This window comes from Triticum aestivum, chromosome 5A (assembly GCF_018294505.1).
Source record: "Triticum aestivum cultivar Chinese Spring chromosome 5A, IWGSC CS RefSeq v2.1, whole genome shotgun sequence".
Lineage (NCBI taxonomy): Eukaryota > Viridiplantae > Streptophyta > Magnoliopsida > Poales > Poaceae > Triticum > Triticum aestivum.
Window position 1 is genome coordinate 451,173,939 of NC_057806.1, and position 27,722 is coordinate 451,201,660.

Consider the following 27,722-nt stretch of genomic DNA (forward strand, 5'->3'; position numbering starts at 1 on the left):
GGATTACTCCCGTAATGCCCTCCGCCCGGATCAACGTTTTTTTTGAAAAATGCGCTGAATTTCCTTCTCATGGATTCCCCGGACGCGTTTTCGGTCGTGCTCGCTGCCCCGACGTCTTCTGCGCTCTTGCCGCCTCGCCGGATGTGGCGAGCTTCATTGTTGCGACTGCGTCCTTGTGCCTTGGCCGGACGAAACTTGCCCTCCATCGCCGCAAGGTGGACGCCATGGCGGCCGTTGAGCGCGCGCGGGCCTGCACCGCGAGCCCACCGACTCTGGCATTGGAGCTCGATCCCGTGCATGCCCCATTTGCCGCCGTGGATCCCTCGCGCATGCAGTCTGTTGTTCTGTCGGGTTCCGCGCCCGGTACGCGTGCCCTAGAATCCGCCTCTTTTCCCGCATGCGTGCATGAATCTTCCCCCTCCACTCTGCGGGCCCATGAGCTTCTGGCCCCTCGACCTGACCCGCGTGGCGCCCCCATCCCTCCCTCTCATGTTCTGTCTTCTCCTACCCCCGTCCTACCCCTTCCTCGTCCTATCCTTCCCCAACTCCCTCCGCTGTCACCCGCGATTCCCTCCTCCTCTCCGCCCTCTACACCGCGATTCCGGACGCTCTGCGATGCGGCCTGTAGCGCCGCTCGCCCATCTCTGGTTTCCCCGGCCGCCACTATTGCGGACGGTGCTCCCACTCCGCTACAGTCCTATAAGGACGCCCTGCTCTCCTCGGCTCCTCCTCATCTCCACCGTCGCCGCCTCCTTGCCTTCCTCTCCTCTCCAGTCAAAAAACTGTGCCACAAGTGCTACTCCGCTGAGCACCTCGTCCGCGATTGCCGCGACCCCGTGCGCTGCCGTGATTGCGGGCGTTCCGGGCACTTAAGCTCAGCATGTAAGTTCGAGCCCCTCCTTCCCCCGTCCCTTGTGTCCCCTGCCTCTCACCCTCCTCTCCCCCTCGCAGGCTTTCCGACGAGCTTCTCCGGTCTCTGTCCCGCTCCCGCTCGACCTCGCCGCCCAACTCCCCCATGCCGCGTGCTCCTCCGCGTGAGCACTGGTTGGACCGCTACTACCGGGAGGTCGAGGCGGAGCGCACCATCCCCTTCTCGGTGCGTCCTCCCACTTTGTTCCCACGCGGGGCCCCGCCCTCGTGCGGCTCTTCCTCGTCCGCAAGCCCCCCGCCCCCGCCGGCTCCAGAGATGGAGGCTCCGCCCACCCAGCTGCCGCCTCAGGGCGCCGCCGGGCTCCGCCGGCCGGAGTACACTGAGGTCTTCATGCCTATGGTGGTCGACATGGCGCACTCCCGCCGCTTTTCCTACGCCCTCGTCGACCCGGCTTCCTCCAGTTCGGGCGACCTCCTCCGTCGGGCCCTGGAGCAGCGCGCCGGCAACCCCTCCGTCGGTCTTGCTGCCTCCCACTATGGCGCCATGATGATCGTCTTCTCCTCCGAGAGCGCTCGGGAGCAGGCCATGCAGCACTTCCCCATGTCGTTCGCCGGGCACGTCATCACCCTCGAGCGCCTGGAGAACGGGGAAAACCGCTTCGGGTGGGAATACACCTGCTTCACCCAACTCTCGGCCATCGGCTTCCCCCTCGAGCACTGGCACGAGGGTGGGATCCGCAACGCCTTCCGCTCCATCGGCAACGTCTGCTGCATCGACCCCCTTTGCCTCAACGACCTCGACTTCTCTGCCGTGCATCTTGTCATCCGCTTGTAGCACGAGGACGACGTCCCCCATGCTCTTCTCGTCCGCAACTTCGATGGCGACCTCTCCATGGAAGTGGGCATCCGCCGCATTCGCTTCTGGTCCGTCGAGGAGGATGGCTCGTCCGTCTCCTCCTTCCACTTTGAGGGGGATGGTGTCTCCCCTCCTCGCTCGCCGCGTGGACCTCACTCCACTGGCATGGACGACATCGACACGCTCAGTCTTCGCGGCTTCGACTCCCTCTCCATCGAGCCACGCCCTGCTGCTCCTACTCCAATCGACGACTTCCCTGGTGCCCAGCAGAGCGCGGCCATGGCCGCCTTTCGCCGGGGGCTTGGGCGCCGCATGGCTGGGCTGCTCTCTGAGCCCTTCCCTCCCAAGTGGTGCGCCATCTTCCCTCCGGCAACCCCTCTGTTTCAAGACGAGGGCAGCGACTCCTCCATCTCTGACCCCGCCTCTGCTGACGGCCACGCCCTGATGCTTCCCTCCCCGGTGATGCTGCCCTCCGAGCTGGCAAACGACGACCACGAGCACGCCGCCCTCAAGCGTCGTGGCCGGCGCATGCGCGCGGTTGACACGGACCACACCGGTCGCCGTAGCTCCCGCCTCGCCCGAAAGGAGCCGTCCCTGTACGTCAAGATGTTGGACCGGGCCAAGGCGGTCAAGGCGGCGCGCTTCGACTACTCCAAGGGCTCCCCCCGCCTCCGCGCTGCTATGCGGGCTGCCGGCATTGGCGTCAACGATGGCGTGCCCGACTCCCTCTCCCTTCGTCAGCTTCAAGCCCTGGGGGAGCCATGTGGTGTCGACCTGGACGCGCTTGCCGCTTGCGCTCGCGCTGAGGAGGCGTTCGACGCTGCATGATCTCTTTCCTCTGTGTAGGGCCACGTTTCTCCATGCTGCTGTCACTTCCAGCTCGGGCCTATGCTTGCTTCCCCCCGACTCCTTCCCTCCCCTTTATTAGATCTTCAGGATTGGTATAGGTCTCCCGTCCGTGGGCCTTGCATGGCTGCCGGAGACCCTTATCTCTTTTTCCTTTATCTTTTCCCCCCGTGGGGTGTGTAACGGCCTTAGGCCCTCCTGTGTCTCTCATCAATCCTGTTGTTTTTTTACTTCTTGTTCTTTTGTTGGTGCTTTGCGGGTCCATCATGACGGCTCTTTTTTCTCTTTGTACGTGGAATGTACGTGGGCTTGGCGACGCATGCAAGTGTAGGGACGTTCGTGCTAACCTCGAGGCCATGCAGCCCTCTTTCCTCGCGATCCAGGAAACCAAACTTGAATGCCCCAACCTAGCAAAAACCGACTCGTTTATTCCCTCCTCCCTCCGTAATTTTCTCTCCATTGATTCCATGGGCGCCTCGGGCGGGATCTGTTCCGCATGGAATACCAGTATCTTTTCACTCTCAAATCACTTCGCCACCCCCAGGTCCTCTCTGTTGACCTATCCCTTTGCCTTGACAACTCACCGCTTAGAATCACGAATGTCTATGCCCCCTGTGTCCATAGTGCTAAGGAGGCTTTCCTCAGCGAGTTAGCCGGTCATGCACCTCCAAATTCCACCCCCTGGGCTATCATGGGGGACTTCAACCTCATCCGTACGCCTGAGGATCATAGTAATGAGAACTTTTCTCGGGTCAAGGCTATTTGGTTTAATGATTTCGTTAATGTCCTCGCACTCATTGATCTCCCGCTTCGTGACCGCCAGTTCACTTGGTCCAACAGGCAGGCCTCTCTAGTTCTTGCTCGCCTCGACCGAGTACTCATTAACGTCGCTTGGGACTCTGCGTTTCCAACCTCTACGCTTGCATCCTTCACCCGCTCCATGTCCGACCATGTCCCTCTCGTCGTGTCCATCTCCTCAATGGCCCCCAAAACCCGTATCTTTCGGTTTGAGAAGTCATGGACCCTTCACCTGTCCTTCCGCTCCTCTATGCGCTCTGCCTGGACCTTGACTTTTTGACCGGATGCTACTGCCCGTCTTGTGGCTCGACTTCGCCAGTGTTGCCTCAGCTGCAAACGTTGGGCGAAGCGTGTTGCTCCGGCAGCCCAGCGCGAGCAAGATTGCCGTGTGCTTATTGACATTCTTGATTGCATTGAGGAACTTCGTCACCTTTCTCCGCTCGAGGCACTTCTTCGCACCCTTACCATTGGTGCCCTTCATACCTCTGTTAAGGAGAGAGTCCTCTACTAGAAACTTCGTGCGAAACTCTGTTACGCCATCAAGGGCGACGAGAACACATGGTTTTTTCATGCTTCTGCCTCGGCCCGTTTTCGCAGGAACTGCATCCCAGTCCTCTCCTTCAAGGGGCATGAAATCACCTCTCACGCGGACAAAGCGGCTATCCTCCGGGATTATTATAAAGATCTCCTCGGCACTGCGCATCATTGTGACTGGACGTTCTCTTTATCTGATCTTTACCTTGGCGTCGCTCCCCTTCCTGACTCTTTGTCAGGACCCTTCTCCGCGGACGAGGTTCGGACAGCTTTTTTTGACATGAACCGCCTTTCTAGCCCCGGGCCGGACGGTTTTGGCCCATCCTTCTATGTCTCTTTCTGGGACTTGATCTCCTCCGACGTCCAGGCGGTGTTCAATGACTTCTACGCCGGCACTATTGATATCTCCAGAATCAACCGTGCCTTTTTAGTTCTCTTGCCTAAAACAGAGGCGGCTCGCTCCCCCTCTGATTTCTGGCCTATCTCGCTTCAGAATTGCATCATGAAAGCCATCACTAGGGCCCTCTGCTCCCGCCTTCAGTGACTCATCCACTCTCTGGTGGACCCTGACCAGACGGGATTCCTCCCTGGGCGGCGTATCTCTGAGAACATCGTTTGCGCCGCCGACCTTCTCCGAGCCTGCCATTTGCGCAAGGCTCCTACTGTGGTCTTTAAGATCGACTTTCGCAAAGCCTTTGACTCCGTTAATTGGTCGAGCCTTCTCATGATTTTGTCTGCTCAGGGTTTCGACAACCGTTGGTGTGGCTGGATCCATGCTATCCTTTCTACTGGCCACACCTTGGTGCTTCTCAACAATGTCCCAGGTGACTGGATCCTTTGCCGCAACGGCCTTCGCCAGGGTGATGCCATGTCCCCTTACCTCTTTATTATTGTTGCAGACGTTCTTCAACGCATGACGCAGGCGGCAAGCGCCGTCGGCCGGCTGTAGCACCCAATCGATCCCTCCCTCCCTTGTCCCGTCTTGCAATACGCAGATGATACTTTAATCCCGTGTCGTGCTGACCTCCCTTTCGTTACTTATCTTAAAAACATCCTCGATGCTTTTGCCTTGGCGACCGAGCTCACCATTAACTTCCATAAATCTGGCTTTGTCCCCATGCACTGCTCCTCCGAGCTGTCTGCTCAGATGGCCGCTATCCTGGGATGCCCCATATCCACCTTCCCTCAACCCTACCTTGGTCTCCCCCTCTCCCCTCTAAAGCTCCCCATCTCTGCCTATGACCCCCTCATCAACTCCTTTGATAGGTATCTGTCCGGGTGGTGCACTCTTCTCCTTTCCTCGGGTGGTAGGCTTGTTCCCTGTAATGCCGTGCTTAATAACCTTGCCACCTATTATATGTGTTCCTTTATGCTACCCCCTGAAGTGCTTGAGCAGATTGATCGTCGGCGTCGTGCTTTCTTTTGGACCGGCAAGGATACTTGCTCCGGTGCTCGTTGTTTAATTGCTTGGGACAAAGTGTGTGTTGATGTGCAGGAAGGCGGACTTGGCATTCGCGACCTCCGGCGGCAAAACATGTGCCTCCTTCTCAACTTCGTCGATGCTCTTCACCGGCCCGGGTCCCCGCATTGGAAGCTTTGGTTCCTCCGTAATGTCAGGGGTGACATGGGGGACCCCTGCTCGGTGCCCTCGTTCCTCCAGACGATCATGCAAGCTGCGCTCCTGACCTACCGATCCATCACTCAGGTGCAGCTTGAAGACGGGCGCACCACCTCCTTCTGGCAGGATCGGTGGCTCCCAGGCGGTGCGCTCTGCTTCACCTTCGAGGCGCTCTTCTCACACTTGACGCGGCCCAACACTTCGGTCGCTGGGTGATCAAGGGCGGCCTCGCGCTCCAGCTAAGGCTCTTCGCGGTGGCGGCCGGTCAGCTCAGTGTCGTGCATGCACTCTTGTGCGATGTCCATCTGTTGGGTGTGCATGACCGTCGCTTCATGGCGTGGGGAGGCGACCTTACCTTCAGCTCCCGGGCTGCTTTTCGTGTTCTGTTGCCACACGGCGTGTTCGACCAGGACTCCATCGACATCTGGGGCTCTAGGCTCCCTAGCAAAATCAAGATTTTCGTGAGGCTACTGGTCGGCAATCGGCTTAGCACTCGGGCTAACCTGTACGCCAAAAACTGCGCCTCTTCTCCAACACGTGCCTCCTGCCAGGCGGAGGAAACGGTGGACCACCTCTCCGCTGCATGTCCTCGTGTGGCTCTGGTCTGGGCTAGGCTTGGCCTGGGCACCTTCTACTCCGTTGGTGAAATTCTCTCTACTCAACCCTCACTGCAAATTGATGCTGCCGCCTGGAAAGATGGCCTCTACATCCTGATGTGGAGCGTGTGGAAAACCAGGAACGATGTGGTCTTCAACTCCATCATATGCGGGGCTGGCGACGTCCTCCGACGAGCGGCCGATGATACGCTTCTGTGGTCTAAGCGCTTTGAGACTGGACCGAGGGAGCAGCTCCTCCTGTTTTGCTCCTTCCTTTTCTCAGCCACCTAGTTTTCCTCTCTCTCCTTTTCTGTTTTTTCCTATTATCTTGATGTTTTTTATCTCCTCGATGGAAAACACTATATGACGCTAAGTCGCTTTCGGGTAATATAACAACCGGTGGGGCTTTTGCCCCCCCCCCCCCCCCGTCATTCTCGAAAAAAATAAAACCACCATTTTCTTCCTCTTGAATGGGTCGGAGGCATGCCGTTCGATTATTTGATACAACTTATCATTATCTATCATTGACAAACATTCATTAAGGCCACAGTCAAGCCGGACCATCGTCCTGTAGAAGAAGAAGTCACAACCTAAGTGTTGCAGAACTAAAAGATTGACCTCCATTAATTCTAGCAGGCCTCACTCCGACACTGTAGGATGCACCGACCTGGCAGAGATTAGGCCAGAGGACCCAACTGCAAATAGATGCCACAGTCACGCCAACATACCTCGCAAAACCTAGCAGCATCATCTGGAACAGATGGTAGGAATCTACTTCAGCGAACCATCAACACCTTGAGATGGAAAAGCTCAAGGTAAAATTATTTGTCGGGCAGACGACATGACCATTAATGACTTAACACTAGAGACGGCTTAATTGCCTGCCGGAATGGCCGAAGCAATGCACGATAAACCCTACTTAAAAGTGCCAAAACAAGAATAAAAAACATGTCTCATTCAAGAAGATCGAGGCGACCACACTCCCATACCAATAAAATGTTGGGGAACGCGGTATTTAAAAATTTTCCTACGATCACGCAAGATCTATCTAGGAGATGCATAACAACGAGAGGGGAGAGTGTGTCTACGTAACCTCGTAGACTGAAAGCAGAAGCGTTGAGTAACGCGGTTGATGTGGTCGAACGTCTTCGTGATCCAACCGATCAAGTACCGAACGCACGACACCTTCGCGATCTGCACACGTTCAGCTCGGTGACGTCCCTTAAACTCTAGATCCAGCTGAGGCCGAGGGAGAGTTTCGTCAGCATGACGGCGTGTTGACAGTGATGATGAAGTTATCAACGCAGGGCTTCGCCTAAGCACTACGACAATATGACCGAGATGGAAATCTGTGAAGGGGGACACCGCACATGGCAAACAAATCAACTTGTGTGTCTATGGGGTGCCCCCTCCCCTGTATATAAAGGAGTGGAGAAGGGGGGCGGCCGGCCTCATGGGGTGTGCCCCAAGGGGGGGAATCCTACTCCTACTAGGAGTAGGTTCCCCCCTTTCCTAGTCCAACTAGGAGGGGAAGGAAAGGGAAGAGGGAGAGAAGGAAAGGGGGGCCGCCCCCTCCCAATTTGGATTGGGCTTGGGGGCGCACCCCTCCACTTGGCCGCCTTCTCCTCTCTTCCACTAAAGCCCATGAAGGCCCATTAACCCCCCGGGGGGGTTCCGGTAACCCTCCGGTACTCCGGAAAATGTCCGAACCTATCTGAAACATTTCCGGTGTCCAAACATAACCTTCCAACATATCAATATTTATGTCTCGACCATTTTCGAGACTCCTCGTCATGTCCGTGATTACATCCGGGACACGAACAACCTTTGGTATATCAAATCACATAACTCACAATACATATCATCATCGAACGTTAAGCGTGCAGACTAGGGATGTAAATGGCACGGATAATTTCCGTTCCGAATCCGCTTCTGCATATGTTTTAAGGATATGGTATGCACTTTCACAAATCCGACAGATATGGATGCGAATATGGATTTTGGTCAACCAGATATCCATCGGGTATGGTAGAGGATATGGTATTGGTAATATCCGGTGAATATGGATTATCCGGTATTTTTTGCGGATTATCCGAGGTTGTCAAATAAGATTATTCGATAAATTTATCCCAATTGAGAAGCCCAAATACCTATGTGGACCATTGTCAGTGTTAAAACCGGCGGATCTCGGGTAGGGGGTCCCGAGCTATGCGTCTAGGCTGGATGGTAACAGGAGGCAGGGGACACGAAGTTTTACCCAGGTTCGGGCCCTCTCGATGGAGGTAAAACCCTACGTCCCGCTTGATTAATATTGATGATATGGGTAATCCAAGAGTTGATCTACCATGAGATCAGAGAGGCTAAACCCTAGAAGCTAGCCTATGGTATGATTTTAGATGTGTAGGTTGTCCTATGGACTAGAACCCTCCGGTTTATATAGACACCGGATAGGGTTAGGGTTACATAGAGTCGGTTACAATGGTAGGAGATCTGAACATCCGTATCGCCAAGCTTGCCTTCCACGCCAAGGAAAATCCCTTCCGGACACGGGACAGAGTCTTCAATCTTGTATCTTCATAGTCCAGGAGTCCGGCTGAAGGTATAATTCGGCTATCCGAACACCCCCTAATCCAGGACTCCCTCAGTAGCCACTGAGCATGGCATCAATGATGACGAGTTCGGCGCGCAAATTGTCTTCGGCATTGCAAGGCGGGTTCCTCCTCCAAGCACTTCATAGAAGATTTTGAACACAGAGATAGTGTCCTTCTTTCCACATATTGCCATAGAGAGAATAATAATATTAACACAAATCTAATCTGCTGACGTATTCCATGGTGCGACATGCCACGACCAAGCCTTTATCCAAATCGTTTCATTATCCCACCTCAGCGCGTTATGCGAGGCGGTTTCCTTGGCACGTCTTGTCAAAGCAGAGATCGTGTCCCTTTATTCCGGGATTCTCATCAATACGGGCATGGGTAACCCAACCGCGCCTTTGATTACGACGCTTGGAGATAAGCAAGTTTTACCAGGCTGGTGGGGGCATGTAGTCGCGCCCACCCATATAAGGGGATAAGGATCCACCTTTTCACCCACGCCTTCTTCCTCCTTTGCCTATCCATTCTTGCACACTCGAGCTCCAGCACCCAAGTCCGCACTACCACCTCGACCTTCTCCAGTCATGTCCGGAGTGGGAGGCAAGTGGATGGTCTCCTCCATCACGGAGGGACACATAAAAAAGCTAAGGAAGGCCAGATATCTGGCCAGCGACATCGCACACCGACTCCCTGAGAAGGGGCAGCTCATCCCCACTCCTAGGCCCCATGAGAGGGTGGTATTTCTCCCCCATTTCCTCCGCGGACTGGGCTTCCCTCTACATCCATTTGTCCGGGGGCTCATGTTCTACTACGGCCTGGATTTCCACGATCTGGCCCCGAACTTCGTCCTCAACATCTCGGCGTTTATCGTTGTGTGCGAGGCTTTCCTCCGCATCCTCCCTCATTTCGGCTTATGGCTAAAGACCTTCAACGTCAAGCCGAAGGTGGTGCACGGCAGCCAGGCGGAGTGCGGCAGTGCCATGGTTGGCAAGATGGCCAATGTACTGTGGCTCGAGGGCTCCTTTGTGGAGACCCTGAAGGGATGGCAATCGGGGTGGTTTTACATCACCGAGCCATGTGACCCTGAATAGGTCGCAGCCCCCGAGTTTTGGTCTGGACCCCCTATGCGGCTCACCTCCTGGAAGGAGACCGGCCTGTCGTGGGGTAAAAAAGGAGAGCTGACCGGACTCCAAACATGCATCCAAACCCTGGTGGACAAGAAGCTCAAGCTTGTCAACGTAGTCCAGGTTATGCTCATCCACCTGATCCTCCCGTGTCAACGACATGCCTTCAACCTGTGGAGTTCGACCCGGCGCAGCATCAAACTCTAAATAGGCTCTTCGACACGACGTACGAAGATGCCTGGAGGGTGATTTTCAAGGGCGCCGAGGCTCCCGCATCCGCTGCCGAGGATCGCGGATTCAGTACTCAGCATCACGCTCATGCGGTAAGCCGTTTTTGTCCTTTTACAGGGTATCAGTTTTTCATAGTTTGACTCTATGCGGGATCTGAGTTCCCTTATCTTTGATAGGATTGGGTGGCGATGTCCGGACAGATCAACTGTCCTGCTCCTCTGCCCGAAGGCCCAGCCGACGCTCGCTTGGCGAAGCTGCTGGTTCCGGCGTCCTATGTGGTGCTGGAGAAGAAGGCCACGAAAAGGGCCATGGGGACTCGAAAGAGTGCCCGGCGCCAGGAGGTGTCGGATTCGTCATCCGACGGTCCCGAAGTGCCTTCCTCTCATGAAGACGAGGAGGAAGAAGAAGAGACCTCTCCCCCTCCAGCGGGAGGAGAGAAGAAAAGGAAGGCCGCCCTCTCTGAGGAGGCCGAAGGGTCCAAGAAGGGGAAAACCCTTCCTTCGGACTGCTCCACCGACGCCGACGATGACGAAGAGAAGTGGCAGCCCAGGGCCAAGCCCCTGGCGAAATCGTAGGTGTCCGGATACCAGGGTAATTCATAGTATTCGTTTTTTGCACAGCTTTTCCTTATGTTGAATATGTTTATACAGCCCACCCAAGGGCCGGCTCGACGCATCGTCGAGCGGCTCACTGGAACCGTTGGAGGTGAACTCGCTACCCACGGCTTCATCCCCCCACCCTACGGACGACACCGAAGTGTTGTCCCAACAGGTTCCAAGCCGGGAGGAGGTGGTCCTGGAGGCGCCGCAAGGCGACCTCCCGGACTCCAGGAGTAAAGGGGATGAAACCCCCCAGGGCTCCAAGTCCGGCTTAAGGCCGGACACAGCTCCGAAATCTTCAAGGGTTCCAGAGTCCGGCGGGCGACCTCCTTCCAAGAGGAGCAAGCCTACCGTGCCGGTGACCTCCGTCCAACCGGAGGCGCCGGACAATATGTTGGAGGCGCTCCAAGGTGCCTCCATCGACGAGGGGCACCGCACTATTATGAGTGCGGTGATCCAGAAAGTTTAGTCCGCCAAAAGCGGACTGACTGAAGCTTGTACAAGCCTTTTAACAGGCTTTGAGGTAAGTAAAGAATGTTCAAATAATGTTACCGCATAGACAGTAGCCCCTGATGCTCTGTTGGGCGTTCGGGAAGAAAATCCGAATAGAGGTTCAAAGAATTTACAGGAGTCTAACAAAAGGAGTCAATATGCGTATGCAGGCTTCTCTGCTAGCGTCCGCCGCACTGACTGTGGAAGTGGACGTGCTGAAGCAGAGTCTCGAGAAGTCCGAGCAAGAGCTCGGGCGTGCCAAGAAGCAGATCGAGGAGAAGGAAGGTAAGAAATACCCTGTTTGAATATGTATATAAAAAAGGTGCAATTGCAAAAAATGACAGGATTGACATGGCTATTGCAGGGGCCATGTCTGAGGTGGCGACCCTTAAGCAAGCGCTGCTCGAGGCCGAGAAGAGTGCGGCCGTGGAGCGCACCGAGCGGGAGAGGTATGAGGCTGAGGTTGGCAAGGTGCGGCAAGAGCTCCAGGTTCTCATGAAGAAACGTGAGAGTTTGGAGCTTGATTCGAAGATGCAAGCATCCGAGCTCGCGGCAGCTATAGAAAATGCCAAGTCTGCCAAGGCCGAGTCCCAGAAGACCCTCCAGGAGTTGGATGAGGTGAAGAAGATTGCGGCGGGTAAGGCATTCTTTATGCAAAGCAAACACATAAACGTGAGTTACCTGTTACTTACCCGAATCCGGAGCTCTCTAGGAGCGTTCGCAGATCTTCCCCGGAGTGTATCTGATGCCGCCGCATTCTACCGAGCCGAGGAGGGCAGCTCGACGGAGAAGGTGTTCTGGTCTCAGTACGCTGAGGCCGGACACCCCGTGCCCCTAAGCGACCAGCTGAAGCAACTGGTCGAGCTCCACAAGGCGGCCGAATAGGCCATGAAGGGCCTCCTAGTTCGGCTGTGGCCTGGAGAGGCTCTGCCTGGGAGCTATTTCGGTCTGGTGCAGCGACTGGTGGAGGCCTGTCCGAGGCTTGAAGACATCAAGCGCTTCGTCTGCATTGAAGGTGCCCGTAGCGCCCTTGCCCGTGCTAAGGTGCACTGGGGCAAGCTGGATGTGGAGAAGCTTGTGAAGGACGGGCCACCGCCGGGGAAAGAGCATCGCAAGCCCGAGAATTATTATAAGGATGTTCTGAAGGGTGCCCGCCTTGTTGCGGATGAATGTACCAAGGATGTATTTTTTGAGTAAAACCCGCTCGTGTTATCCTGTGCGCTGAAAACTTGTTCATATGCGCTAAGCAATGCTGCTTGAATTTAAAATATTACCTTCTGTGCGGTTGTTTATCAATACTGAGAGATGGCGAGTCGTCGGCTTCTGCCCCCATGCCCCTAGTGCTGGGGTGTTCGGGGATAAACCTGGGCGCTCTTTTTCCCATATTTGGGTCCTTCGAGGGAGGCGCTCAGCCCAACGAACGAGGCAATCGGACTATAATGCGTGAACACTCTCACTTAGCCATAGAATTCTATAATTTTAAATTTCGGCGAAGCCCCTAGTATTCGGAAGACCGATTTCGGGGCGCTATCCACGCCTTGGCTGGACAGAGCCGACTCCTCGCCCGAAGCGGCATAAGTCTTTAGGGACTCGAAAAAACCTCTCGAACAGCGACCAGCTCTCGCTTCATCATGACAGTCAGTTTTATCTTTCTCCACTGAGGTGCTCGGCCCAGCTCAACTGGGGCACAATCGCAGTGGTTCTCCTAGTGCTACCTTAGCGGATATAGCGGAACGTAAGGCACCAAAACATAGGATCCGGGCAAACCCAACTATTGACCCAAGACATGATTCGGAGCCGATGCATATAATGCTATAAGTTCGGGGTGCCGCACTTGTTAAAGTGTTCGGACTTCTCACACCATGTTGAGGGGTACTGAAGCCCCTGGCATATTTTGGCCATACCAAAGTGTACGGGTGCAACATGTCATTAAGGAACACACACACACACACACACACACACACACACACACACACACACACATATATATATATATATATATATATATATATATATATATATATATATATATATATATTAAAAAAAGGTAATGCAAAAAATAGACAAAATCTATGCATTGTTCATTAAAATAGCTGCGATCAAAGCAGAATGATACAAGTGATGCGATAAACAAAAAGTTGGACTATTTAACATGTCTGCTTCAGGGGCAAGCTGCGGGATAGTATGCGAAACAGGTATACTGCTCGTGATAGAGACCACCTGGGATTTCCGTAATGCGGCATGGCTTGTCTGCTTCCCTGGTCCTTGCATCGTTTGTGCGGCAATTAAACTGTCGAACAAGCCTTCCGAAGAGTAGAGTCCTAGAAGTAAGAGAAAAGTATGAAAAAAGTCAGCAGCCCCTGGTGTGGTTTAAGCCGTGTTTTGGGCGTGCCGTGATGCCCCTCCCCCTATGCCCATGGTATTTCTAGGGTGTAGTTATGTACGCGAAGTACCGGCGTTGCCTTTTTGCAGGGGTTGGGGTTGGGGCCGCATTGCTACGCCTGCTCGGAACCTGCCAGGCGGTCTTGTTGTAGGTTACTCCGGGCGCACTTGACTGTGTCCGGACGTTTAATGGCCGGACTGGAGAACTGCCTGGAGAGGCTGCATTGTACTTCCGCTGCAAGGGCCGCCGTGTGCTCCTCCGTTCGGAGGGAGCGTTCGGTGTTTCCATTGACCGTAATTAATCCTCGAGGGCCTGGCATCTTGAGGTTAAGGTATGTGTAGTGCGGGACCGCATTGAACTTGGCGAATGCGGTTCGCCCGAGCAGTGCATGGTAGCCACTGCGGAACGGGACTATGTCGAAGATTAACTCCTCGCTTCGGAAATTATCTGGAGATCCGAAGACCACTTCAAGTGTGACTGAGCCTGTACAGCTGGCCTCTACACCTGGTATTACACCTTTAAAGGTCGTTTTGGTGGGCTTAATCCTCGAGGGATCTATGCCCATTTTCCGCACTGTATCCTGGTAAAGCAGGTTCAGGCTACTGCCGTCGTCCATAAGGACTCTAGTGAGATGAAATCCGTCAATAATTGGGTCGAGAACCAATGCGGCGAATCCGCCATGACGGATGCTAGTGGGATGGTCTCTTCGATCAAAGGTGATCGGGCAGGAGGACCATGGGTTGAACTTTGGGGCGACTGGCTCTACCGCGTATACATCCCTTAACGCGCGCTTCCGCTCCCTCTTGGGGACGTGGGTGGCGTATATCATGTTCACCGTCCGCACTTGTGGGGGAAAACCCTTCTGTCCATTGTTGTTCGGCGGCCGGGGCTCCTTGTCGTCATCGCTATGCAACCCCTTGTCTTCATTGTCGGTGCTTAATCTGCCTGCCTGCTTGAACACCCAACAGTCCCTGTTGGTGTGATTGGCTGGCTTTTCGGGGGTGCCATGTATTTGGCACAAGCGGTCGAGTATTCGGTCCAAGCTGGACGGGCCCCTGGGATTCCTTTTGAATGATTTTTTCCACTGACTGGATTTAGAGCCTCTGAATCCGGCATTAACTGCCGTATCCTTAGCATTGCCGCCGTTGATGCAGCGCTTCTGTTGGTTGCGACACGACCTGCCACTAATGTCCCTGGTGTCCGAACGACCAGGGTTCTTGGTCATATTGTTGCTACGAGCGAGCCAGCTGTCTTCTCCCACGCAAAAGCGGGTCATGAGTGCCGTGAGTGCTGCCATAGATTTCGGCTTCTCTTGTCCTAGGTGCCGGGCAAGCCACTCGTCACGGATATTATGCTTGAAGGCTGCTAAGGCCTCTGCGTCCGGACAGTCGAGTATTTGATTTTTCTTTGTTAGGAACCGTGTCCAGAATTGCCTGGCCGATTCGTCTGGCTGCTGAATTACGTGGCTTAGGTCGTCAGCATCTGGGGGTCGCACATAAGTGCCCTGGAAATTGTCAAGGAATGCAGCTTTTAGGTCCTCCCAACAGCTGATTGACCCTGTTGGCAGGCTGTTAAGTCACTGCCGGGCTGGTCCTTTAAGCTTGAGTGGGAGGTATTTGATGGCGTGGTAATCATCGCCGCGGGCCATGTGGATATGAAGGAGATAATCCTCAATCCATACCGCGGGATCTGTTGAGCCATCATATGATTCGATGTTTACGGGTTTGAAACCCTCGGGGATTTGATGATCCATTATTTCGTCTGTGAAGCACAATGGGTGTGTGGCGCCTCTGTATTGGGCGATATCATGACGTAGCTCCAATGAGCTTTGTCTACTATGTTCGGCCCTGCCAAATTTGTGACCGGCGTGACGGCTGTCGTCTCGAGCCGTGGGGTGCCTACGCGATCCGTAGATCGATCTTGTTTGCCTTGTCTTGTCCTCCAACATGTCTCATAAGTCCGGTGCATATTCCCGTGCCTTGGTACAAGGTGCGGCTTGGGTGGAGGGCCATGAGGCCTCTCTGTCGTGGCCACGAGGTGGCCTGTCGGCCGCGTTGAGTGCTTCCTCCTCTAATCGGGGTAGCAACCTGCGCTTCGGGTAGCACTTGGAGGGGCATTCGGGTTTATGCTCTTTGGCCGCAAGGACTTCACTCCATCTATCGACTAGCCGATCTTGATCAGCTTTAAGCTGTTGCTGTTTTTTCTTGAGGCTTCTTGCCGTGGCCATAAGCCTGCATTGAAAACGCTCTTGTTCGATGGGATCCTCTGGCACGGCGAATTCGTCGTCGTCGAGGCTTGCCTCGTCTTCGGAGGGAGGCATACAATTATTGTCCTCGACCTCTCTGTCGGCCGCTCTCTCATGAGGGCTGGTTTCTCCATCCTCCTGTGCTAAATCTTGCTCGGGGGGATGTTCTTCGGCGCTTTCCGGTGTATTATTATCTCCCGTGCTGGAATCGCCGTTTTTGTATTGGCGGGATTTTGAGCGGCGCCGCTGACGCCGACGCTTTTGCTGTTTCTTGGAGGGGTCATCCTCCGCTGTTCCATCACCCTCTCCCTCTTTCCAGGGCCTAGTGGGCGCTGGTTCTTCATCATCTCCTTCATCGGTGTCCATACCGTCGATGTCTTCGGAGTCGAAGTCGAGCATGTCGGTTAAGTTGTCGAAAGTGGCTACAAAGTGGGTGGTGGGTGGGTTTTGAATTTCTTCATCGTCCGTACCCCAAGCTTGCTGACCCTAGTCCGGCCAGGGCTCTCCTGACAAAGAGAGAGACTTCAGTGATTTCAGGATGTCGCCGAAAGGCGAGTGCTGAAAGACGTCCGCGGCCGTGAACTCCATGATCGGCGCCCAAACAGACTCGCTCGGCAGGGGCGCGGAGGGTTCGGAGTCCGGAGAAGAATCCGGCTCCATGGAGTCACGAGTCTTGCAGAGTACGGGGCTGGTGTTCGGCTCAACCACCGTTGGGATCGCAGCCCCCGAGGTGGCGTCCAACCGCCCATCCTCAATCGGCATGGTCAGCTCCGAACTAGGGGTTGGAGCCGATGCGGGTGCGGCCTCTAGGGCTCTGTTCGGCGACAGAGCTAGATCATGCTCGTCGTGACAGAGCGGCGCGCTCGACAGTGGTTCAAATCCGTCAAAGATCAAGTCCCCGCGGATGTCGGCCGTGTAGTTTAAACTTCTGAATCTGACCTGACGGCCAGGGGCATAGCTTTCGATCTGCTCTAGATGGCCAAGTGAATCGGCCCGCAGTGCGAAGCCACCAAAGACGAAGATCTGTCCGAGGAGGAAGGTCTCACCCTGGAGTGCATCGCCATTGATGATCGTAGGAGCCATCAGGCCTGACGGCGACGGCACAAAGGAACTCTCAATGAAAGCACCAATGTCGGTGTCAAAACCGGCGGATCTCGGGTAGGGGGTCCTGAACTATGCGTCTAGGCCGGATGGTAATAGGAGGCAGGGGACACGAAGTTTTACCCAGGTTCGGGCCCTCTCGATGGAGGTAAAACCCTACGTCCTGCTTGATTAATATTGATGATATGGGTAATACAAGAGTTGATCTACCATGAGATCAGAGAGGCTAAACCCTAGAAGCTAGCCTATGGTATGATTGTAGATGTGTATGTTGTCCTACGGACTAGAACCCTCCGGTTTATATAGACACCGGATAGGGTTAGGGTTACATAGAGTTGGTTACAATGGTAGGAGATCTGAACATCCGTATCGCCAAGCTTGCCTTCCACGCCAAGGAAAATCCCTTCCGGACATGGGACGGAGTCTTCAATCTTGTATCTTCATAGTCCAGGAGTCCAGCTGAAGGTATAATTCGACTATCCGAACACCCCCTAATCCAGGACTCCCTCAACCACTAATTTAAATCACCACATATAAATATAATTTAACCTAACCCTAGTATGAGACGACCACAATTCACAGGCAGCCCTCGACCATGATCATCGCAACGTGGTCTTGTCTTGTGCCGCCAGGAGCGGCGGCATCTCCCCGGAAGGTTGGTTGTCCCGCACAACAGGCAAAGATGCCATCGCCGGTCCAAGCAACGGAGGTGAGCCGTCGACCATGATCGTCGCAACGCGGAGACGGCGGTCTGCGACTCCCGTGGTGCATCGGGACAATGGTCCACATACATATATGTAGGAATATTGAGCGATCAGTATCACTGGTAGTGATTCCTTGCATGCGATGATGCATGTACAAGATGAACACCAAGTTTGTAGTGGCCGAGTAGGCTTCATCTCTTCCCCCGAAGAAAGAGAGTAGACTTCATCTTAATAGACTACAAAATACTATGAATTTTTATTTTTAATGCACTGATCTCATTTTGTTTGCATAAAACAAATAAAATCATCTTTCTTTGAACATATCATCCGATATTTTTTGCCCGTTCTCGGTCCGAGTCCGCTCCGAATACGTAGTCCGATATAATCCACATTTGAATCCGCATCCGGTCATTATCCGATCCGATCTATTTACATTCCTAGTGCGGACCCTACGGGTTCGAGAACTATGTAGACATGACCGAGACTCATCTCCGGTCAATAACCAATAGCGGAACCTGGATGCTCATATTGGTTCCTACATATTCTACAAAGATCTTTATTGGTCAAACTGCATAACAACATACGTTGTTCCCTTTGTCATTGGTATGTTACTTGCCCGAGATTCGATCGTCGGTATCATCATACCTAGTTTAATCTCGTCACCGGCAAGTCTCTTTACTCGGTCCGTAATGCATCATCCCGTAACTAACTCATTAGTCACATTGCTTCCAAGGCTCATAGTGATGTGCATTACCAAGAGGGCCTAGAGATACCTCTCCGACAATCGGAATGACAAATCCTAATCTCGATCTATGCCAACTCAACAAACACCATCGGAAACACCTATACAACATCTTTATAATCACCCATTTACATTGTGACGTTTGATAGCTCACTAAGTGTTCCTCCGGTATTCGGGAGTTGCATAATCTCATAGTCATAGGTACGTGTATAAGTTTTGGAGAAAGCAATAACAATAAACTAAACGATCATAGTGCTAAGCTAACGGATGGGTCTAGTCCATCACATCATTCTCTAATGATGTGATCCCGTTCATCAAATGACAACACATGTCCATGGCCAGGAAACTTAACCATCTTTGATTAACGAGCTAGTCAAGTAGAGGCATACTAGGGACACTCTGTTTGTCTATGTATTCACACATTTACTAAGTTTCCGGTTAATACAATTCTAGCATGAATAATAAACATTTATCATGATATAAGGAAATATAAATAACAACTTTATTATTGCCTCTAGGGCATATTTCCTTCAGTCTCCCACTTGAACTAGAGTCAATAATCTAGATTACACAGTAATGATTCTAACACCCATGGAGTCTTGGTGTTGATCATGTTTTGCTCGTGAGAGAGGCTTAGTCAACAGGTCTGCAACATTCAGATCCATATGTATCTTGCAAATCTCTATGTCTCCTTCCTTGACTTGATCGCGGATGAAATTGAAGCGTCTCTTAATGTGCTTGGTTCTCTTGTGAAATCTGGATTCCTTTGCCAAGGCAATTGCACCAGTATTTTCACAAAAGATTTTCATTGGACCCGATGCACTAGGTATTACACCTAGATCGGATATGAACTCCTTCATCCAGACTCCTTCATTTGATGCTTCCGAAGCAGCTATGTATTCCGCTTCACACGTAGATCCCGCCACGACGCTCTGCTTAGAACTGCACCAACTGACAGCTCCACCATTCAATATAAATATGTATCCGGTTTGTGACTTATAGTCATCCGGATAAGTGTCAAAGCTTGCATCAACGTAACCATTTACGACGAGCTCTTTGTCACCTCCATAAACGAGAAACATATCCTTAGTCATTTTCAGGTATTTCAGGATGTTCTTGACCGTTGTCCAGTGATCCACTCCTGGATTACTTTGGTACCTCCATGCTAAACTAATAGCAAGGCACACATCAGGTCTGGTACACAACATTGCATACATGATAGAACTTATGGCCGAAGCACATGGAATGACTTTTATTTTCTCTCTATCTTCTGGGGTGGTCGGGCATTGAGTCTGACTCAACTTCACACCTTGTAACTGATACATCTCCAAACGTATCTATAATTTTTGATTGTTCCATGCTATTATATTATCCATCTAGGATGTTTTATATGCATTCATATGTTATTTTATATGATTTTGGGGACTAACCTATTAACCTAGAGCCCAGTGCCAGTTTTTGTTTTTCCTTGTTTTTGAGTTTTACAGAAAAGGAATACCAAACGGAGTCCAATGGACGTGCCAATTTTTGATGATTTTTTATGGACCAAAAGAAGCCCCCGGAGTAAAAGAGTTGGGCCAGAAGAGTCCCGGGCCGTCCACGAGGGTGGGGGTCGTGCCCTACCCCCCCGGGCGCGCCGCCCTATCTCGTGGATGACTCAGGGACCCCCCTGACTTGTTCCCGATGCAAAAATTCCTATAAATAAAGAAACCTCCAAAAAATAATCTAGATCGGGAGTTCCTCTGCTGCAAGCCTCTGTAGCCACCAAAAACCAATCGGGAACCTATTCCGGCACCCTGCCGGAGGGGCGATCCCTCACCGGTGGCCATCTTCATCATCCCAACACTCTCCATGACGAGGAGGGAGTAGTTCACCCTTGGGGCTGAGGGTATGTACCAGTAGCTATGTGTTTGATCTCTCACTCTCTCTCTCTCTCTCGTGTTCTTGATTCGGCACGATCTTGATGTATCACAAGCTTTGCTATTATAGTTGGATCTTATGATGTTTCTCCCCCTCTACTCTCTTGTAATGGATTGAGTTTTCCCTTTGAAGTTATCTTATCGGATGGATTCTTTAAGGATTTGAGAACACTTGATGTATGTCTTGCATGTGCTTATCTGTGGTGACAATGGGATATTCACGTGATCTACTCGATGTATGTTTTGGTGATCAACTTACGAGTTCCATGACCTTGTGAACTTATGTATAGGGGTTGGCACACGTTTTCGTCTTGACTCTCTGGTAGAAACTTTGGGGCACTCTTTGAAGTTATTTGTGTTGGTTGAATAGATGAATCTGAGATTGTGTGATGCATATCGTATAATCATACCCACGGATACTTGAGGTGACATTGAAGTATCTAGGTGACATTAGGATTTTGGTTGATTTGTGTCTTAAGGTGTTATTCTAGTACGAACTCTAGGATAGATTGAATGGAAAGAATAGCTTCATGTTATTTTACTACGGACTCTTGAATAGATCGATCAGAAAGGATAACTTTGAGGTGGTTTCGTACCCTACAATAATCTCTTTGTTTGTTCTCCGCTATTAGTGACTTTGGAGTGACTCCTTGTTTTGAAGCATTGCAATACCGTTTTCGCTCACTTTTATCATTAGTTACCTTGCTATTTTTATATTTTCAGATTACAAAAACCTATATCTACCATCCATATTGCACTTGTATCACCATCTCTTCGCTGAACTAGTGCACCTATACAATTTACCATTGTATTGGGTGTGTTGGGGACACAAGAGACTCTTTGTTATTTGGTTGCAGGGTTGCCTGAGAGAGACCATCTTCATCCTACGCCTCCCACGGATTGATAAACCTTAGGTCATCCACTTGAGGGAAATTTGCTACTGTCCTACAAACCTCTGCACTTGGAGGCCCAACAACGTCTACAAGAAGAAGGTTGTGTAGTAGACATCAGTAACACAGTCAACAACCCTTTCTTTGCTTGATCCATTTTGAACTTCTTCAAAACTTTATCAAGGTATGTGCTTTGTGAAAGTCCAATTAAGCATCTTGATCTATCTCTATAGATCTTGATGCCCAATATATAAGCAGCTTCACCGAGGTCTTTCATTGAAAAATTCTTATTCAAGTATCCTTTTATGCTATTCAGAAATTTAGTATCATTTCCAATCAACAATATGTCATCCACATATAATGTCAGAAATGCTATAGAGCTCCCACTCACTTTCTTGTAAATATAGGCTTCTCCAAAAGTCTGTATAAAATCATATGCTTTGATCACACTATCAAAGCGTATATTCCAACTCCGAGATGCTTGCACCAGTCCATAAATGGATCGGTGTAGCTTAAACACTTTGTTAGCACCTTTTGGATCGACAAAACCTTCTGGTTGCATCATATACAACTCTTCTTTAAGATATCCATTAAGGAATGCAGTTTTGACATCCATTTGCCAAATTTCATAATCATAAAATGAGGCAATTGCTAACATGATTCAGACGGACTTAAGCATCACTACGGGTGAGAAGGTCTCAACGTAGACAACTCCTTGAACTTGTCAAAAACCTTTTGCAACAAGTCGATCTTTGTAGACAGTAACATTTACCGTCAGCGTCAGTCTTCTTCTTGAAGATCCATTTATTATCTATGGCTTGCCGATCATCGGGCAAGTCAACAAAAGTCCACACTTTGTTCTCATACATGGATCCCATCTCAGATTTCATGGCCTCAAGCTATTTTGCGGAATCTGGGCTCATCATCGCTTCCTCATAGTTCGTAGGTTCGTCATGGTCAAGTAACATGACTTCCAGAACAGGATCACTATACCACTCTGGTGTGGATCTTACTCTGGTTGACCTATGAGGTTCGGTAGTAACTTGATCAGAAGTTTCATGATCATCATCATTAGCTTCCACACTAATTGGTGTAGGAATCACTAGAACTATTTTATGTGATGAACTACTTTACAATAAGGGAGAAGGTACAATTACCTCATCAAGTTCTACTTTCCTCCCACTCACTTCTTTCGATAGAAACTCCTTCTCTAGAAAGGATCCATTCTTAGCAACGAATATCTTGCCTTCGAATCTATGATAGAAGGTGTACTCAACAGTCTCCTTTGGGTATCCTATGAAGACACATTTCTCCGATTTGGGTTCGAGCTTATCAGGTTGAAGCTTTTTCACATAAGCATCACAGCCCCAAACTTTAAGAAATGACAACTTGGGTTTCTTGCCAAACCATAGTTCATATGGTGTCGTCTCAACGGATTTTCATGGTGCCCTATTTAACATGAATGCAACCGTCTCTAAAGCATAACCCCAAAACGATAGCGGTAAATCAGTTAGAGACATCATAGATCACACCATATCTAATAAAGTGCGGTTACGACGTTCGGACAAACCATTACGCTGTGGTGTTCCAGGTGGCGTGAGTTGCGAAACTATTCCGCATTGTTTCAAATGAAGACCAAACTCATAACTCAAATATTCACCTCCACGATCAGATTGTAGAAACTTAATTCTCGTGTTACGATGATTTTCCACTTCACTCTGAAATTCTTTGTACTTTTCAAATGTTTCAGACTTATGTTTCATCAAGTAGACATACCCACATCTGCTCAAATCATCTATGAAGGTCAGAAAGTAACGATACCCGCCACAAGAATCAACACTCATCGGACCGCATACATCAATATGTATTATTTCCAATAAGTCTATTGCTTGTTCCATTGTTCCGAAGAACGGAGTCTTAGTCGTCTTGCCCATGAGGCATGGTTTGCAAGCATCAAGTGATTCATAACCAAGTGATTCTAAAAGCCCATCAGCATGGAGTTTCTTCATGCACTTTATGAAGGAAATATGCCCTAGAGGCAATAATAAAGTTATTATTTATTTCCTTATATCATGATAAATGTTTATTATTCATGCTAAAATTGTATTAACCGGAAACATAATACATGTGTGAATATATAGACAAACAGAGTGTCACTAGTATGCCTCTACTTGACTAGCTCATTAATCGAAGATGGTTATGTTTCCTAACCATAGACATGAGTTGTCATTTGATTAACGGGATCACATCATTAGGAGAATGATGTGATTGATATGACCCATTCCGTTAGCTTAGCACACGATCATTTAGTATGTTGCTATTGCTTTCTTCATGACTTATACATGTTCCTATGACTATGAGATTATGCAACTCCCGTTTACCGGAGGAACACTTTGTGTGCTACCAAACTTCACAACGTAACTGGGTAATTATGAAGGTGCTCTACAGGTGTCTCCGAAGGTACTTGTTGGGTTGGCGTATTTCGAGATTAGGATTTGTCACTCCGATTGTCGGAGAGGTATCTCTGGGCCCTCTCGGTAATGCACATCACTTAAGCCTTGCAAGCATTGCAGCTAATGAGTTAGTTGCAGGATGATGTATTACGGAACGAGTAAAGAGACTTGTCGGTAACGAGATTGAACTAGGTATTGAGATACCGATGACCGAATCTCGGGCAAGTAACATACCGCTGACAAAGGGAACAACGTATGTTGTTATGCGGTATGACCAATAAAGATCTTCGTAGAATATGTAGGAGCCAATATGAGCATACAGGTTCCGCTATTGGTTATTGACCGGAGACGTGTCTCGGTCATGTCTACATAGTTCTCGAACCCGTAGGGTCCGCATGCTTAACGTTACGATGACAGTTTTATTATGAGCTTATGTGTTTTGATGTACCAAAGGTTGTTCGGAGTCCCGGATGTGATCATGGACATGACGAGGAGTCTCGAAATGGTCGAGACATGAAGATTGATATATTGGAAGCCTATGTTTGGATATCGGAAGTGTTCCGGGTGAAATAGTGATTTTTCCGGAGTACCGGAGGGGTTACCGGAACCCCCGCGGAGGCTATTGGGCCTTATGGGCCCAAATGGAGGAAGAGGAGAGGCAGCGAAGGGGCAGCCGCGCGCCTATCCCCACCCCCAGTCCGAATTGGACAAGGAGGGGGGGCGGCGCCCCCCCTTTCCTTTCCACTCTCTCCTCCTTCCCCCCAAGTCCTAATCCAACTAGGAAAAAGGAGGGGAGTCCTACTCCCGGTGGGAGTAGGACTCCTCCGGCGCACCTCCTCCTATGGCCGGCCGCACCCCCTTTCTCCTTTATATACGGGGGCAAGGGCACCCCATAGACACAACAATTAATCATTGATCTCTTAGCCGTGTGCGGTGCCCCCCTCCACCATAGTACACCTTGATAATACTGTAGTGGTGCTTAGGCGAAGCTCTGCGTCGGTAGAACATCAACATCGTCACCACACCGTCGTGCTGACGAAACTCTCCCTCAACACTCGGCTGGATCGGAGTTCGAGGGACGTCATCGAGCTGAACGTGTGCTGAACTCGGAGGTGCCGTACGTTTGGTACTTGATTGGTCGGATCGTGAAGACGTACGACTACATCAACCGCGTTGCGCTAACGTTTACGCTTTCGGTCTACGAGGGTACGTGGACAACACTCTCCCCTCTCATTGCTATGCATCACCATGATCTTGCGTGTGCGTAGGATTTCTTTTGAAATTACTACGTTCCCCAACAGTGGTATCAGATCCAGGTTTTATGCGTAGATGTCATATGCACGAGTAGAACACAAGTGAGTTGTGGGTGATATAAGTCATACTGCTTACCAGCATGTCATACTTTGGTTCGCTGGTATTGTTGGATGAAGAGGCCCAGACCGACATTACGCGTACGCTTACGCGAGACTGGTTCTACCGACGTGCTTTGCACACATGTGGCTGGCGGGTGTCAGTTTCTCCAACTTTAGTTGAACCAAGTGTGGCTACGCCCGGTCCTTGCGAAGGTTAAAACAACACCAACTTGACAAACTATCGTTGTGGTTTTTATGCATAGGTAAGAATGATTCTTGCTAAGCCCGTAGCAGCCACGTAAAACTTGCAACAATAAAGTAGAGGATGTCTAACTTTTTTTTGCAGGGCATGTTGTGATGTGATATGGTCAAGACATGATGATATATTTTATTGTATGAGATGATCATGTTTTGTAACCGAGTTATCGGCAACTGGCAGGAGCCATATGGTTGTTGCTTTATTGTATGCAATGCAATCGCCCTGTAATGCTTTACTTTATCACTAAGCGGTAGTGACAGTCACAGAAGCATAAGATTGGCGAGACGACAACGATGCTGCGATCGAGATCAAGGTGTTGCGCCGGTGACGATGGTGATCATGACGGTGCTTCAGAGATGGAGATCACAAGCACAAGATGATGATGGCCATATCATATCACTTATATTGATTGCATGTGATGTTTATCTTTTATGCATCTTATCTTGCTTTGATTGACGGTAGCATTATAAGATGATCTCTCACTAAATTTCAAGATAAAAGTGTTCTCCCTGAGTATGCACCGTTGCTAAAGTTTGTCGTGCCCAGACACCACGTGATGATCGGGTGTGATAAGCTCTACGTCCATCTACAATGGGTGCAAGCCAGTTTTGCACACGCAGAATACTCAGGTTAAACTTGATGGGCCTAGCATATGCAGATATGGCCTCGGAACACTGAGACCGAAAGGTCGAGCGTGAATCATATAGTAGATATGATCAACATAGTGATGTTCACCATTGAAAGCTACTCCATTTCACGTGATGATCGGTTATGGTTTAGTTGATTTGGATCACGTGATCACTTAGAGGATTAGAGGGATGTCTTTCTAAGTGGAAGTTCTTAAGTAATATGATTAATTGAACTTAAATTTATCATGAACTTAGTACCTGATAGTATCTTGCTTATCTATGTTTGATAGTAGATAGATGGCCCGTGCTATTGTTCCGTTGAATTTTAATGCGTTCCTTGAGAAAGCAAAGTTGAAATATGATGGTAGCAATTAAACAGACTGGGTCCGTAACTTGAGGATTATCCTCATTGCTGCACAGAAGAGTTACGTCCTGGAAGCACCGCTGGGTGTACCACCTGCGCCAGCAACTGCAGACATTGTGAATGCCTAGCAGTCGTGTGTTGATGACTACTCGATAGTTCAGTGGGCCATGCTTTACGGCTTAGAACCGGGACTTCAACGATGTTTTGAACATCATGGGGCATATGAGATGTTCCAGGAGTTGAAGTTAATATTCCAGAAGAATGCCCGGATTGAGAGATATGAAGTTGCCAATAAGTTCTATAGCTGCAAGATGGAGGAGAATAGTTCTGTCAGTGAGCATATACTCAAGATGTATGGGTATTGTAATCACTTGATTCAACTAGGAGTTAATCTTCCAGATGATAGCGTCATTGAATGAATTCTCCAATCACTTCCACCTAGCTACAAGAGCTTCGTGATGAACTATAATATGCAAGGGATGGATAAGACGATTCCCGAGCTCTTCGCAATGCTAAAAGCTGCGAAGGTAGAAATCAATAAGGAGCATCAAGTGTTGATGGTCAATAAGACCACCAGTTTCAAGAAGAAGGGTAAAGGGAAGAAGAAGGGGAACATCAAGAAGAATAGCAAGCAAGTTGCTGCTCAGGAGAAGAAACCCAAGTCTGGACCTAAGCCTGAAACTGAGTGATTCTACTGCAAGCAGACTGGTCACTGGAAGCGGAACTGCCCCAAGTATTTGGTGGATAAGAAGGATGGCAAGGTGAACAAAGGTATATGTGATATACATGTTATTGATGTGTATCTTACTAGAGCTCACAGTAGCACCTGGGTATTTGATACTGGTTTTGTTGCTAATATTTGCAACTCGAAACAGGGACAACGGATTAAGCGAACACTGGCAAAGGACGAGGTGACGATGCACGTGGGAAATGGTTCCAAAGTCGATGTGATCGCGGTCAGCACGCTACCTCTACATCTACCTTCGATATTCGTATTAGACCTAAATAATTGTTATTTGGTGCCAGCGTTGAGCATGAACATTATATCTGGATCTTGTTTGATGCGAGAAGGTTATTCATTTAAATCAGAGAATAATGGTTGTTCTATTTATATGAGTAATATATTTTATGGTCATTGTCGGTGTCAAAACCGGTGGATCTCGGGTAGGGGGTCCCAATCTGTGCGTCTAGGTCGGATGGTAATAGGAGGCAGGGGACACGATGTTTTACCTAGGTTCAGGCCCTCTTGATGGAGGTAAAACCCTACGTCCTGCTTGATTAATATTGATGATATGGGTAGTACAAGAGTAGATCTACCACGAGATCAGAGAGGCTAAACCCTAAAAGCTAGCCTATGGTATGATTGTTTTTCGTCCTACGGACTAAAACTCTCTGGTTTATATAGACACCGGAGAGGGCTAGGGTTACACAGAGTCGGTTACAACGGTAGGAGATCTACATATCCGTATCGCCAAGCTTGCCTTCCACGCCAAGGAAAGTCCCTTCCGGACGCGGGACGA

At 50.3% G+C, this 27,722-nt stretch overlaps 1 protein-coding gene across 1 annotated transcript; it reads left to right on the plus strand.

Annotated features, from left to right (window-relative positions):
- The first annotated feature begins 550 nt into the window (after positions 1–550).
- Positions 551–2,812, plus strand: LOC123103938 (uncharacterized). The gene is made up of 2 exons (XM_044525638.1): positions 551–882; positions 952–2,812. Coding segments are annotated over exons 1-2 (756 nt in total). The 5' UTR covers positions 551–880; the 3' UTR covers positions 1,706–2,812.
- The last annotated feature ends 24,910 nt before the right edge of the window (positions 2,813–27,722 follow it).